This window comes from Theropithecus gelada, chromosome 1 (genome assembly GCF_003255815.1).
Source record: "Theropithecus gelada isolate Dixy chromosome 1, Tgel_1.0, whole genome shotgun sequence".
In the NCBI taxonomy this organism is placed as follows: Eukaryota; Metazoa; Chordata; class Mammalia; order Primates; family Cercopithecidae; genus Theropithecus; species Theropithecus gelada.
Window position 1 is genome coordinate 139,675,064 of NC_037668.1, and position 15,576 is coordinate 139,690,639.

Consider the following 15,576-nt stretch of genomic DNA (forward strand, 5'->3'; position numbering starts at 1 on the left):
GGCAGGGGGGGTGGAGAAGAAACAAAAATTTAGAGGAAAATGGAAATAATTACAGTTTGATAGATCTATTGACCTACATACTGTTAACTTTGGAGTATTAAACATTATGATGCTGAGGCCAAGTGCGGTGGCTCATGCCTATAATCCCAGCATTTTGGGAGGCCAGGGTGGGTGGATCATTTGAGGTCAGGAGTTGGAGACCAGCCTGGCCAACATGATGAAACCTCACTTCTACTAAAAATACAAAAATTAGCTGGCATATTTGTGGGCTCCTGTAGTCCCAGCTACTTGGGAGGCTGAGGCAGGAGAATCACTTGAACCCAGGAGGTGGAAGTTGCAGTGAGCTGAGATCGCACCACTGCACTCCTGCCTGGGCAACAGAGTGAGACTCTGTCTCAAAGAAATAAATGAATCAATAAATGTTTTAATGTTGAATTTGCATATAACATGATTATGTTCAGGGTATTTAGAGAGAGAGAAAAGAAACCTCTCTGTTCACCTGTTCTTACTCTCAAATTTTCTGAGAAAGTCCAGAAAATACCTGAAGAAAAAATGTTTTTCTAGTTTTTTCCCATTTGTGTTCTTTTCTCTCATCACTGGCAATCAGGACGTGGAGGAATCATCCAGAAGGGCCAGGTTATAAGTTTAATGGAATGATGGGGTTCTTCTCACCTGAATTCTCCGGCAGCCTCTTTGCCTTCTATTGGCCCCAACCTATCCTCACCCTCCCCTGCTTCTCAAACCTAATGCGCATAGAATCTTAATGTGCATAGAACACTCAGATTCCTGGACACTGCCCCCAGCAAAGTCTTTAACATTTTCCATCTAGAACAGGGTGATCCTAAAGAAAGGCCGAGGGAATCCTGTGAGGTCAGGAGAACTGTGTATCTGAGGGAAGGGAGGTGGTTGAAGATGTGTCCCCAGGTGAAATCAGGGCACAGGGGAACAGCAAAGTCCATTCAGGAGGCCTGAGTTGGGGTCCAGGAATCTGTATTTACACAGGTTTCTCAGGTGATTCCGGACAGAAAACACTACCCCCAGACACTCCCCCATGAACTATCCCAGACCTGGTGGAAGGTGGGAGGCGCTGGAGCAGTGGGTTGTGGAAAAGCTGTCTGGGGCTGAGAGGAGGTGAGGAAAGCTCAGGGGCAGCTTGCCTCGTGGCTCCATGATGGCCAAGCAGGGCAGGTGGGACGGCTGGGCCGGATAACACCAGATTAGGGAGACAGGAGTGGTCCAGAGAGGTCAGAGCAAGCAGAGAAGTTTGGCTTATCTGAAGGTCATCTGGGTTGGAGAAGACTTTGGTCCTAAGTGTCTCAGTCCTAACGGATATGTACACCAACAAAACAGCTGGCAGTGCAAAGCACCCACATCCTCACAATTACACTGAGAGCATCCGCAACATAACATCTCCCAAAAAAAAAAAAAAAAAAAAGTCATCACAACATCTTAAAACCCCTAACAATACAGGTTCACAAACAGTCTGCATTTTTTCCACTGCTGTAATCTTTGATTGAGACAGCTTGGTTTAGTAGTATTCCCTGTTCTCCAAACACCTTCCCTCCCACCAGGACAGAAGAGGCTGTTTTACAATTTTTCAAGCCTGACCTGACCCCACAGCCAGACTCTCCACTCAGACCCTCAGAGTCCCAGCTCCTTCCGCTGCATGACAAAGGGTGGCTGCCCTCCCTCCTGACGACTAATCAGCCCATTGTAAAAAGTTTCCTAATCCACATTTGAGCTCTTCTTTTGGCCGCTAGCTAATTGCCCAATTATTTTATTTCCCTAACAAAACTCTTCAGGTTGCTGGGAATCCACATTTAGGACCCAGGCCTGTATCTTGGGCCTCAGGAGTCTGGGGGATTTGGCCTTTGTCTGTTTGTCTGCTTCTCACGCCTCCCTGCCCCCTACCCAGCCACGACCCTAGGTTGACTGAGTCCCCAGCTTGCCTGGGGCTGACAGATGACCCTACTGGCTTCAGGGGGTCAGGGCAGGACTGGGCACTGGAAATAGTTTGAGGGCGTGGAAAGAAGTTTGGTCTGGGAGTGGGAAGACCTGACTTTATGGGGGTATTGATCATCGATCATCGACTGTGTGTGTTTGGGGAAGTTATCATCTCTCTAAGCCTCAGTTTTCTTGTTTCTAAAACACGGGGGCAGGAGCATGACCTGGATAGCCGATTTCAGCACTAAGCTCTCTCTGATTCTATAAACCAGCACGTGAAATAAAGAGGGTAAGTCGCCTGGCTGGACAAACCCCTCCATTGGTGCTAAATGTTCCCAGGCTCCTCCACCTAAGGGAGGTCCCCAACATCAGGAAGGGATCTCAGTTTCCCAATCGTGGACCACTTGCCTAGGCTACCAGCAGCCCCCAGGGCCATCCTGAGCACTACGTCCCAAACACCCATCCCTGCAGGTAGGATCGGTCCTTTTAGAGAGGCTGGATATTGACTGTGTAGTTTCACTTCCCGTTGAGGGTCCTGTGCTGAGAGGCCGATGCAGAAATATCAGCGAGACATCTGGAGGAGGCAGGGAATCAAGAAGGTGTGTGTGTGGGGGGTCCCTCCACTTTACTATCTTCTCTGGAAATGAGGTTTCCATTTAGCTGGTCTGTTACCCCCGGTATAGAAGGAGCTCCTGAACCCCCGGGGACTTCCAGAGGTTCTCAGCCCTATGGTGTTTCCTAGCTGGAAAAGAACCTCGCATGGGCATCTGCACGTCAGAGAAGCAGCAGCACCAGGGGCCTGGCCTCCCTCAGCCCTGGAACAGCAGGTCCCTGCTGAACCAGAACGGGGGCCTGCGAGGTCTCATTGTGAGCATCCAGCCTCAGGGAGCTCCCAGTGGGTCTACATGTTGAGTTTTTGGGAGGGGGTAGTGGCATGCAAGGACAGCCTGGGTGTTATATCCTTGGCACTAGTGATAAGCCACAGGGCTTCCTGTCACCCAGCGGCAAGGGTAGTGGACTATTGCATATTTATGAAACACCAGCCCAGAACAGCTTCCAGAGACTGAGGCCCACAGGTCCTGGCTTGCCTGTAAATGTGACACTTCTGCACCTTTTGGCCTGACTTAAGACCCAAATGTTTGCACCAAGTAAGTCCTTCCCCTGTTAATCACTTGCAAAGGAAGGCAACAGCTTCTCTTTTGAAGAAAGCTACGCTTGTCACAGAGAGAACAGGAGGTCCTGTTTGGACCGGAAACAGTGGTGGGAATTTATATTTCACGGGATGTTCCAACTATGGGAGATGAGTGCCAAGATGGGATTTGAATTCCACCTTGTGAATTACACAAATCCCATGGAAATACAGATGGGAGAGAAAAGGAAAGGGAAACAGAGAAGCAGCTGAGGTCATGCATGATTCTATGACCCCAAGGGTCTCCTTTTCCCACCCTGGGGTCAGCTGTTAGGATTTCTGTATTTCCTCTTACCTTGGCTTGTGGACACATGTGACCAAATCCCTGTTCCTTCTCTTCAGATACCCTGAGCTCTAGCACCTACTATCTGTATGACCTTGGGCTAGTCAGACAACAGTTTTATGCTCAGTTTCTTCATCTACAAAATGGAAATAATAATGGCAACTTCCTCCTCAAGTTATGGTGAGAATAAAGAGTTAACAATAAATATAAAACATTCAGAATGTTTTATATTTATTGGCCCACAAGCACTATTAGCCATTGTGGTTATTATTTATGCTTATCTGTAGAGATGGGGTCTTGCTATGTTATCCAGGCTGGTCTCGAACTCCTGGCCTCCAGTGATCCTCCTGCCTTGGCCTCCCAGAGTGCTGAGATTACAGGTGTGAGTCACACCACACTCAGCCCATTATGATTATTATCAGTGTTATTCTTATCCCTCCCCCTTCTCTGATGCTAAACACTCCCCCAACACACACACTACTAAAAGCCCCTTCAGACAGTAGAATAGTTCTGCGGTGTGCTCTCCCCAGTTAGCTGGTGGACTGGCTCATGCCACCAGCTCTCAGCTGGAGCCCAGGTCATTTCCAGACACAGAACAAGAGACAGAAACCTAGAAAGCAGAGGCCAGAGCTGCCTAGAGGCATGGCCTGTCCAAAGCCACAGGTACTGGGGGCAGATTGAGGTGGGAGCCCCCCCTCGCCGCCTCCTCAAACACACATTTTAGACTGGCTGGGTTCAAATATGAGACTTCCATATACATATACATAAGCAAATGCATATGTATATGTATATATATATGGTGGCATGAAGTCCCTGGGCTTTCATCCAAAAGAAATTCCAGCTTCGAGCAACAGAAGATTCCCTCTTCCTCTGCCTGAAATGTTTGAGGACAGAAGCAGGGGGATGACATGGAGAGACCTATCAGTGACACAGCATTCCCACAAAGGGGCCAGAGTGCCCCCACTTAGAAGGTGAAGGGGGATGCCCCTTGCCCGCCAGCCCCCTCGGCCCAGGGTCCTGGTCCTCCTCCAGCATCCTTACTCACCTTGCATGCAACAGAACATGGGCAAGTGAGGCTGTGGAGTTTTGGGAAGAGCTTCCCCCTGCACATCCTCAAATCCCCTATGCCAGTGCCAGGAGGAGATGCCTACAGAGACAGACACTCCATTTAGCTCCCAAGCCCTTCATTGAGGTTTGGGAGCAGGTCACTTCCCCAGGCAGTACTCTGATGTTGCATCTGCAAGAGGCACCTGAAACTGACACCTGCCTCCTAAGGGCTGTGTGAATACACATTCAGAGCTTAGAACAATAACTGGCACATAGTAAGCACTCAGGAAATGTGTGCTATTATTATTGTTGATAGTTTTATAAAAAGCCACGACCTGGCCGGGCACAGTGGTTCATGCCTGTAATCCCAGCACTTTGGGAGGCCAAGGCAGGCAGGTCACCAGGTCAGGAGATTGAGACCATTCTGGCTAACACGGTGAAACCCAATCTTTACTAAAAATACAAAAAATTAGCCAGGTGTGGCATGCACCTGTAGTCCCAGCTACTTGGGAGGCTGAGGCAGGAGAATCACTTGAACCCAGGAGGCAGAGGTTGCAGTGAGCCTAGATCACGCCACTGCACTCTAGCCGGGGTGACAGAGCGAGGCTTCGTCTCAAAAAAAAAAAAGCCACGACCCTGTGATTGCAGAATTTAGGCAGATAATAATGACGGCAAACCCTTACAGAGTGTTTACCTGTCACTAGACACTGGTGTTAGTGTCTAGTGAAACATCCTGCATGTACTAATGCATTTAATCTTCACACTAACCCTATGAGGAAGACCTCATGATCATCACCCTCTTTCTGTAGATGAGGAAACTGAGGCACTGAGAAGTTAACTAACTTGCTAGCAGGTCAAACCGTTGGCAGATGGCAGGTCTCATATGTGAACACAGCCAGTCTAAAATGTGTGTCTGAGGAGACACAGGGGGGATCCCACCTCAATCTGCCACCAGTACCTATGGCTTTGAACAGGCCATGCCTCTGGGCAGCTCTGGCCTCTGCTTTCTAGGTTCCTGTCCCTCGTCTGTGTCCATTATGCTTATTATCAGTGTTATTCTTATCCCTCCCCCTTCTCTGATGCTAAACACTCCCCCAACACACACACTACTAAAAGCCCCGGGCTCCAGCTGAGTGCTGGTGGCACGAACCGGCCAGCCAGCTCACTGGGGAGAGCACACCCCAGAATAATTCTGCTGTCTGAAGGGGGGACTCCTGTGCTGTGGTCATGTGACTGCAAAGGCACTTGCTGAAATTGCTGTTCCTGGGACTCCCAAAAACAGTAGCGCTGCCAGATTTGTGTCCTGACAGTGTCTAGCATCCTCTGTCATGCGGGGAGGGCAGGGATGGTGAGACAACCCTGAGGGACCCCTGGTGCGGGGAGAGGCAGGGGATGTGCAAGGAGTGTGGGTTGGAGAGAGATGACCAAGGGGCTTCTGTGAACGTGGTCCAAACCAGCAGGAAGGCAGAATCCTTCCCGCCCTTCCTTTATGATTTGCAAACCTGGGCCCAGCTCAGCCTCCAGAAGAGACTTAAAGAGATTTAAGCAGCTGGCTAGCAGGACTTTCTTTTACACAGAATAGACTAACTTTTTCATAGAACGGGGCTGGGGTAAGGCCAGGAAAATTAAACAAGCACTAAAAATATTGTCACGCTGCTGACAGCACAATCACAGGCCCCAGGCCTGGGTGGCATCCAGACAGCCCTGTTCTTTCGAGACAGCCCCCTCCTCCAGGCTCAGGGACCTGTCTGGCTGTGAGCTCCCAGGAGGTCCCAGGGGTGTGACCTGCTTCCCTCCCTCCCTCCCTTTTCCCTTCACCCCAGGCCAGCCCAGGGCCAGCTATAAAGCTGGCCCAGCCTGGCTCTCAGCACGCCCAGCTGCCTAAGACCTTCCTTCAGTCTCCTTAGAGGACAGCTCCACTCTGCCTCCTGCTCCTCCAGAGCAGCACCATGCGGCCCCTGTGGCTCTGCTGGGCACTCTGGGTGCTGCCCCTGGCCAGCCCGGGGGTGGCCATGACTGGGGAGCAGCTCCTGGGCAGCCTGCTGCAGCAGCTGCAGCTCAGCGAGGTGCCTGTACCTGACAGGGTCGACATGGAGGAGCTGGTCATCCCCGCCCACGTGAGGGCCCAGTATGTGGCCCTGCTGCGGCGCAGCCATGGGGACCGCTCCCGCGGGAAGAGGTTCAGCCACAGCTTCCGAGGTGAGGCCCTCCCTCCCTGCTGCCCCCGGTCCCATGGTCAGGGACAGGCCGGTTGTGCCCACTCTGGTGGTGTCAAAGGGCTCCTGGCCTTTTAGGACTCTGTGGGAGGCTGTGTGAGGGCCACGGTCCAAGGAGCAGTGAGGAGGGGCCAGGCCTGGGCCCAGGGTCTCCAGCTGTGCACTGAGGGCCCCCCTCTAGCCCAGGGGAGGTGCACCAGGCTAGACCTGTTGGAAAAACCAAGGCATCAGAGAAGGGGAGGGTAGAGGAGAAAAAGTAGAGCTGGGGGAGCGGGTGAGTGTGTGCCTCAAGGAACTTGGTGCAGCTGTACTCCCGGGGTCTGTTTTCACACTGCCACTCTGGTCTGAACCTAACCTTGAGTAAATGGCTTTAATATCCTCTCTCCACCATGTGCTCATCTGGAACAGGGGTATGACTATGTCTTAGCCATCTCCCAGCACTGTGAACATCAAAGTGAGTTCTTGTGGATAGAAGCATGTTTGGATAACTGAAAAATACCTAAGTAGACTACCTGGGTTATACCTGGCTGTCAGGGGTGCAGCTGGGCCTGAATCCTCCCGAAGCCTCTCGCCTCCCTAGCTCCTCAGTGCCCAGAGCTAGACCCAAGGCCGGGCACCTGGGTGAGGATTCTGCTCCTAGCATCTCAGCTGAGGCAAACTTGCTAGCCCGGGGTCCCACAGTCGCCCCTGCCTGCTGGATGTAAACTGTTACTAAACAAGGCCCAGATCCAAGGGAGATTTTTAAACTGGGCTTGCCCCAGAGATAGAACAGGGACGATGTCTCCTGGCCTGGCTGCCAGCTTATTGTCCCTGCCATCCTCAGAGATCCCCTGGAGTCCGGGGAGGCCCTGCTGACCCTGCTCTTGTCCCCAGAGATGGCCGGCAGGTTCCTGGCGTCGGAGACCAGCACCCACCTGCTGGTGTTCGGCATGGAGCAGCGGCTGCCGCCCAACAGCGAGCTGGTGCAGGCCGTACTGCGGCTCTTCCAGGAGCCGGTCCCCAAGGCCGCGCTGCACAGGCACGGGCGGCTGTCCCCGCGCAGCGCCCGGGCCCGGGTGACCGTCGAGTGGCTGCGCGTCCGCGACGACGGCTCCAACCGCACTTCTCTCATCGACTCCAGGTGGGGGTCGCGCGGGGGCGCAGGGCAGGGGGAGGGGGCTGCTCGGCCTGGCTTGGGGGCGGGGACGCGGGGGGCGGGGCGGGGCCCTTGGGGCCCGTCCCAGTCCCCGCCCTCACGCGGCGCTGGGTCTCCGTGTCGTGTCTCAGGCTGGTGTCCGTCCACGAGAGCGGCTGGAAGGTCTTCGACGTGACTGAGGCCGTGAACTTCTGGCAGCAGCTAAGCCGGCCCCGGCCTCCTCTGCTGCTACAAGTGTCGGTGCAGAGGGAGCACCTGGGCCCGCTGGCGTCCGGCGCCCACAAGTTGGTCCGCTTTGCCTCGCAGGGGGCGCCGGCCGGGCTTGGGGAGCCCCAGCTGGAACTGCACACGCTGGACCTCAGGGACTATGGGTAGGTGCCGGACTGTGCAGACCAGAGACAAGCAACCACTGGGTGGTCCAGACCCCCGTCCCCAGGACTGTCTGGGGTACTGGATGGTGGCGGTGGACGAGGGGTTGGGGGGGAGCGTGGTGCAGACTGTCCCAGGATGCCAGCGATTGCCCACTGCATGTCAGGGTTTCTAATGGTAGAAATTGTTTTATTGGCCAGGCGTGGTGGCTCAGGCCTGTAACCCTAGCACCTTGGAAGGCCAAGGTGGGTGGATCACCAGGTCAGGAGTTCGAGACCAGCCTGACCAAATGGTGAAACCCCGTGTCTACCAAAAATACAAAAATTACCCGGGCGTAGTGGCGTGCGCCCCTAATCCCAGCTACTCAGGAGGCTGAGGCAGGAGAATCGCTTGAACCCGGGAAGTGGAGGTTGCAGTGAGCCAAGATCACACCACTGCACTCCAGCCTGGGGGACAGAGCGAGACTCCATCTCAGGAAAAAAAAAAAAAAAAAAAGGAAAAAAAGAAAAGAGAAAGAAATTGTATTATTCAGGTCAGGCGCGTGGCTCATGCCTGTAATCCCAACACTTTGGGAGGCTGAAGTGGAGGATTGCTTAAAGCCAGGAGTTTGACACCAGCCTGGGCCATATAGTGAAATCCTATCCTTAAAAAAAATTTTTTTTTAAGTTTTTAAAAAACGACAAAAAAAAAAAAAAAAATTGTAAGGCCAGGTATGGTGGCTCATGCCTATAATCCCAGCACTTTGGGAACTGAGGCCAGCACATCACCTGAGGTCAGGAGTTCCAGACCAGCCTGGCCAACATGGTGAAACCCCGTCTCTACTAAAAATACAAAAATTAGCTGGGCGTGGTGGCCCGCGCCTGTAATCCCAGCTACTTGGGAGGCTGCAGCAGAAGAATCGCTTGAACCCGGGAGGCGGAGGGTGCAGTGAGCCAAGATCGCAACATTGCACTCCAGCCTGGGCAACAAGAGCGAAACCCTGTCTCAAAAAAAAAAACAAAACAAAACAGAAATTGTATTATTCATTTTATTTATCTTTGATAATTTTCAATGGATTTTTATGTTGCCATTGACTCCATATACACATGATTGTAATCACCTACTTCCACTTTATCCTTCTTCGTGATTAAATTTTTGAAAAATCCTAGCTTTAGCGGTTACTAGGGGAGATGAGCTTCCCTCCTGCTTTGGTGAATTCTTTCCTTATGGACAAGTTAGCTCTCTGGAGCAGATGGGGGCTGCATAGCACAGTGGTGAAGAAGAGGCCTTGGAACCAGTCGGCCTGGCCTCCATCTAGCTCTGCCTTCCACTGGCTGCACGTCCTCTGGCACGTCACCGAACACCTCTGAGTGTCAGTGGCCTCAGGTGGAATGGGGATAATGTTGGAACCTACCTGAGGATGAAATGCAGACATCACCTGAGATAATACATGTGAAGTACCTAGTTCAGTGTCCGGCCTGTTAGGAGACCTTTAATTAATAGTAGCTGATTTAATTATTTATGTTTCAGATATGTTTATTCATTCATCTTCTCACAAATGTCCAGCTTTTAAAACAGTGAGAGCTGGATCATAAATCTCCCTCCCAGGTGTCCACTAAGCTGTGCCCCAGGCCTTCTGACCTCAGCCTTCCCAGCTGACCTCTGACCCTGCTCTCCTTGCCCACACAGAGCTCAGGGCGACTGTGACCCTGAAGCACCAGTGACCGAGGGCACCCGTTGCTGCCGCCAGGAGATGTACATTGACCTGCAGGGGATGAAGTGGGCCGATAACTGGGTGCTGGAGCCCCCGGGCTTCCTGGCTTATGAATGTGTGGGCACCTGCCAGCAGCCCCCGGAGGCCCTGGCCGTCAAGTGGCCATTTCTGGGGCCGCGACAGTGCATCGCCTCGGAGACTGCCTCGCTGCCCATGATCGTCAGCATCAAGGAGGGAGGCAGGACCAGGCCCCAAGTGGTCAGCCTGCCCAACATGAGGGTGCAGAAGTGCAGCTGTGCCTCGGATGGGGCACTCGTGCCAAGGAGACTCCAGCCATAGGTGCCTGGTGTATCCATTGAATCCTCTAACTGAACATGTGCATAGAAGTGGTCTTAATGTAGGTCTTAACTTTATACTTAGCAAGTTACCCCATCCCCATTTAGTGCTCCTGTATGACCTTTGCCCTGTGTCCTTCCATTTCCTATATTTCCTATCCATCACCCATCCTAAGCACTTACATGAGTAAATAATGCAGCTCAGATGCTGAGCTCTAGTAGGAAATGCTGGCATGCCGATTACAAGATACAGCTGAGCAATGCACAAATTTTCAGCTGGGAGTTTCTGTTCTCTGGCAAATTCTTAACCGAGTCTGGAACAATAATACCCTATGATTAGACAGAACTGAATTGCTCTATTATATGAGGAATTAAAACCTTCAAATCTCTATTTCCCCCAAATACTGACCCATTCTGGACTTTTGTAAACATACCTAGGCCCCTGTTCCCCTGAGAGGGTGCTAAGAGGAAGGATGAAGGGCTTCAGGCTGGGGGCAGTGGACAGGGAATCAGGATGCCTGGTTTCTGGATCTGACAGGGCCACAAGCTAGGATCTCAAACAAACGCAGAAGGCTTTGGGTTGTCATTTCCTCTTAAAAAGGAGGAGCTGGGCTTCAGCTCTAAGACTTCATTGCCTTGGGGATCAGATAGCCCCTACCTACCCCTGCCCACCCTTCTGGAGACTGAGCCTTGCCTGTGCATATTTAGGTCATTTCCCACACTGTCTTAGAGAACTTGTCACCAGAAACCACATGTACTTGAGTGTTTTTTGTTAATTTAGCCAAAGCAATTGAATGTAGATACTCAGAAGAAATAAAAATTGATGTTTCACTCTGTGTCTGTTTGTAATTTCCAGGAGCAATAATGGGGAATGAGAGCAACATAATGATCTGAAGAAAGGACCCCCAACCTCTAAGGGGCACTGAAGACTATAATAGCTAAAGTTAGATGAGGACTTCATTTATTATATTTCTATTTTCTCACACAACTCTCATTCCAAAAATAGTAAACAATCACTCACATATGCCTCCTCTTTAGTTGATGTGCTGCCAAAGCGAGCACTGCGGCCTCTTTTTGTTTTTTTTTTTTTTTGAGACAGAGTCTGGCTCTGTCACCCAGGCTGGAATGCAGTGGCACGATCCAAGTAGCTGGAATTACAGGCATGTGCCACCATGCCCAGCTAATTTTTTTTTTTTTTTTTTGAGACGGAGTCTCACTCTGTTGTCCAGGCTGCAGTGCAGTGGCATAATCTTGGCTCACTGTAACCTCCTCCTCCTGGGTCAAGCAATTCTCCTGCCTCAGGCTCCCAAGTAGCTGGGACTATAGGCGTGTGCCACCATGGCCGGCTAATTTTTTGGGTTTTGTTGTTGTTGTTGTTGTTGTTTTTGAGATGAGTCTCGCACTGTCAGCTGGGCTGGAGTGCAGTGGTGTGATCTCAGCTCGCTGCAACCTCCGCCTCCCAGGTTCAAGCGATTCTCCTGCCTCAGCCTCCCAAGTAGCTGGGATTACAGGCGCCCACCACTATGCCCAGCTAATTTTTTTGTATTTTTAGTAGAGACGGGGTTTCACCATGTTGGCCAGGCTGGTCTCGAACTCCTGACCTTGTTATTTGCCTGCCTTGGCTTCCCAAAGTGCTGGGATTACAGGCATGAGCCACTGCGCCCAGCCCTTGGCATTTTTTTTAGTAGAGACAGGGTTTCACCATGTTGGCCAGGCAGGTTTCAAACTCCTGACTTCAGGTAATCCGCCCACCTTGGCCTCCCAAAGTGCTGGGATTACAGGCATAAGCCACCATGCCCAGCCTAATTTTTGCATTTTTTAGTACAGACAGGGTTTTGCTATGTTGGCCAGGCTGGTCTCGAACTCCTGACCGCAAGTGATCTGCCCGCCTCAGTTTCCCAAAGTGCTGGGATTACAGGCTGAGCCACCGTGCCCGGCCTGCCTCCTCTTTAGAAAGCACCATAACTCCAACAATAGTGGTGATGGGCAATGGGGGTTGACAATAGTGTGGTAAGCGAGCTAACATTTCTTGAGTATTCACTATGAAACAGGGAACTGGGCTAGGCATTGTCACATGTCAATTCTTGCAGCTATCCCATGAGGTGAGTATTATTCATCCTGTTTTTTAGATGAAGAAACAGCCTGAGGTAACGTGAGTGTGTTGAATCTCTATCCCACAGAATGGGTTATAAACTCCTTCCCATGCCAGTCCCCGATAAGCTGCTCTGCTGATGACACAAGCATTAGGTTAAAATGTCATCTGGGAGCTGTCTTATGCAATTCCCCGCCATTTAGCTTTCCCATTCAGCTGGGTTTCCTTATGCTTGTCTATGGAGAAAGTTATACAGTCATGTACCGTAAAATGATGGTTCGGTCAATGACAGACCATATACACAATGGTGGTCCCATAAGATTACAATGGAGCTGAAAAATCCCTATGGTCTAGTGACATCATAGTCATTATGATGTTCTAGCACAACTCATTACTCATGTGTTTCTGGTGATGCTGATATAAACACACTTACTGTGCTGTCAGTTGTATAAAAACACAGCACATGCTAGGCCGGGCATGGTGGCTTACGCCTGTAATCCTAACACTTTGGGAGGCTGAGGAAGGTGGATCCAGGAGTTCGAGACCAGCCTGACCAATATGGTCAAACCCCATCTCTACTAAAAAAACAAAAATTAGTCAGGCGTGGTGGTGGGTGCCTGTAGTCCCAGCTACTCAGGAGGATGAGACAGGAGAAGAATCATTTGAACCCAGGAGGCAGAGGTTGCAGTGAGCTGATATTACACCACTGCACTCCAGCCTGGGTGACAGAGCGAGACTCCATCTCAAAAAATAAAATAAAGTGGCCGGGCGCGGTGGCTCAAGCCTGTAATCCCAGCACTTTGGGAGGCCGAGACGGGCGGATCACGAGGTCAGGAGATCGAGACCATCCTGGCGAACACGGTGAAACCCCGTCTCTACTAAAAAATACAAAAAAACTAGCCGGGCGAGGTGGCGGGCGCCTGTAGTCCCAGCTACTCCGGAGGCTGAGGCAGGAGAATGGCGGGAACCCGGGAGGCGGAGCTTGCAGTGAGCTGAGATCCGGCCACAGCACTCCAGCCTGGGTGACAGAGCAAGACTCCGTCTCAAAAAAAATAAAAAATAAAAAATAAAATAAAATAAAATAAAGTAAAATAAAATAAAGCACAGCACATGCAATTATACATAGTATATAATACTTGATAAGTGACTGTTACTGTTATGTATTTACTATACTTTCTATTATTTTAGAGTACTCTTTCTACTTATTTAAAAAAAAAAAGTTAACCGTAAAACAGGCTCAGGCGGGTCCTTCAGGAGGAATCCAGAAGAAGGCATTTTTATCGTAGGGGATGACAGCTCCATGTGTGTTAATACCCCCGAAGACCTTACATTGGGACAAAATGTGCAGGCGGAAGACAGTGATATTGATGATCCTGACCCCATGTAGGCCTAGGCTACTGTGTGTTTGTGTTTTTATTTTTTAACAAAAAAGCTTAAAAATTAGAAAAAAAATTAAATTTTTTAATAGAAAAAGCTTATAGAATAAGGATAAAAGGATAAAAGCTTATAGAATAAGGAAAAAAAAGGATAAAAATTAGGATAAAAAGAGCGCGGTGGCTCACGCCTGTAACCCTAGCACTTTGGGAGGCCACGGCGGCAGATTGGCTGAACTCAGGAGTTTAAGGCCAGCCAGGGCAAAATGGTGAAACCCTACCTCTACTAAAATACAAAAATTACCTGGGCATGGTGGCGCATGCCTGTAGTCCCAGCTACTCAGGAGGCTGAGAAAGGAGAATCTCTTGGACCCAAGAGACAGAAGTTGCAGTGAGCCGAGATCACACCACTGGACTCCAGCCTAGGTGACAGAGAGGGACTCTGTTCCCCTCCAAAAAAATAAAAGAATAAGGATAAAAAGAAAAATATTTGTATACATCTGTACAATATGTTTGTGTGTGTGTGTTTTTTTTTTTTTTTTGAGACGGAGTCTCGCTCTGCCACCCAGGCTGGAGTACAGTGGCCTGATCTCAGCTCACTGCAAGCTTCCGCCTCCTGGGTTTACGCCATTCTCCTGCCTCAGCCTCCCGAGTAGCAGCTGGGACTACAGGCGCCCGCCACCTCGCCCGGCTAGTTTTTTGTGTTTTCAGTAGAGACGGGGTTTCACCGTGTTAGCCAGGATAGTCTCGATCTCCTGACCTCATGATCCGCCCGTCTCGGCCTCCCAAAGTGCCGGGATTACAGGCTTGAGCCACCGCGCCCTGCCTTGTGTTTTAATTGTTATTACAAAAGAGTCGACTAGGCGTGGTGGCTCACACCTGTAATCCCAGCACTTTGGGAGGCTGAGGTGGGCGGATCACCTGAGGTCGGGAGTTCAAGACCAGCCTGACGAATATGGTGAAATCCCTTCTCTACTAAAAATACAAAATTAGCCGAGCATGGTGGTGCATGCCTGTAATCCCAGCTACTCGGGAGGCTGAGGCAGGAGAATTGCTTGAACCCGGGAGGCGGAGTTTGCAGTGAGCTGAGATCGTGCCATTGCACTCCAGCCTGGTGACAGAGTGAGACTCCGTCTCAAAAAAAAAAAAAAAAAAAAAAAGAGTCAAAAAGTTTCTTTTTAATTTAGCATTTATAAAAAAGTTACAGTAAGCTAAGGTCAATTATTAAAGAAAGAAAAATTTAGTTTTACAAATTTAGTGTAGGCTAAGTATACAGTGTTGATAAAGTCTACAGTAGTGTACAGTAATGTCCTAGGCCTTCATATTCACTCATTACTCACTCACTGACTCACCCGAAGCAACCTCCAGTCCTCCAAGCTCCATTCATGGCAAGTGCCCTATAGATGTTGTGCCATTTTAAAATATTTTACACTATGTTTCTACTGTACCTTCTCTATGTTTAGGTATGTTTAGATACACAAATACTTACCATTGTGTTACGATTGCCTACAGTATTCAGTACAGTAATATGCTGTACAGGTTTGTAGCCTAGGAGCAATAGGCTACACCACACAGTCTAGGTGTGTAGTAAACTCCACCATGTAGGTTTATGTGAGTGCACTCCACCATGTTTCCACAGCAACGAAATCGCCTAACAGTGCATTTCTTAGAACATATCCCCATTGTTAAGTGAGGCATGCCTGTACTTCAGGATAAAGGACTATTTCTAACCTACAAGCTAATTAATAGTAACTAAATAATACGAGAAAAATAGGCTGGGCATGGTGGTGGCTCATGTCTATAATTCCAGCAGTTTGGGAGTCCGAGGTGGGTGGATGGCTCTAGGCCAGGAGTCCAAGACCAGTCTGGCTAACATGGTGAAACCCAGTCTCTATTAAAA

The 15,576-nt window shown here is 50.2% G+C and overlaps 1 protein-coding gene across 2 annotated transcripts; it reads left to right on the top strand.

Moving 5' to 3' along the window:
• Positions 1-6,060: 6,060 nt before the first annotated feature.
• LEFTY2 (left-right determination factor 2) lies at positions 6,061-11,045 on the top strand. Of its 2 annotated transcripts, XM_025391842.1 has the most exons (5): positions 6,097-6,662; positions 7,553-7,599; positions 7,684-7,799; positions 7,946-8,185; positions 9,852-11,045. In XM_025391842.1, exons 1-5 carry the CDS (start codon positions 6,413-6,415, stop codon positions 10,213-10,215), a joined length of 1,017 nt encoding a protein of 338 aa, XP_025247627.1. In that variant the 5' UTR covers positions 6,097-6,412; the 3' UTR covers positions 10,216-11,045. The 2 variants fall into 2 exon arrangements, with proteins under 2 accessions (XP_025247620.1, XP_025247627.1); XM_025391835.1 differs by having other exon boundaries at positions 6,061-6,662; positions 7,553-7,799.
• Positions 11,046-15,576: the final 4,531 nt, after the last annotated feature.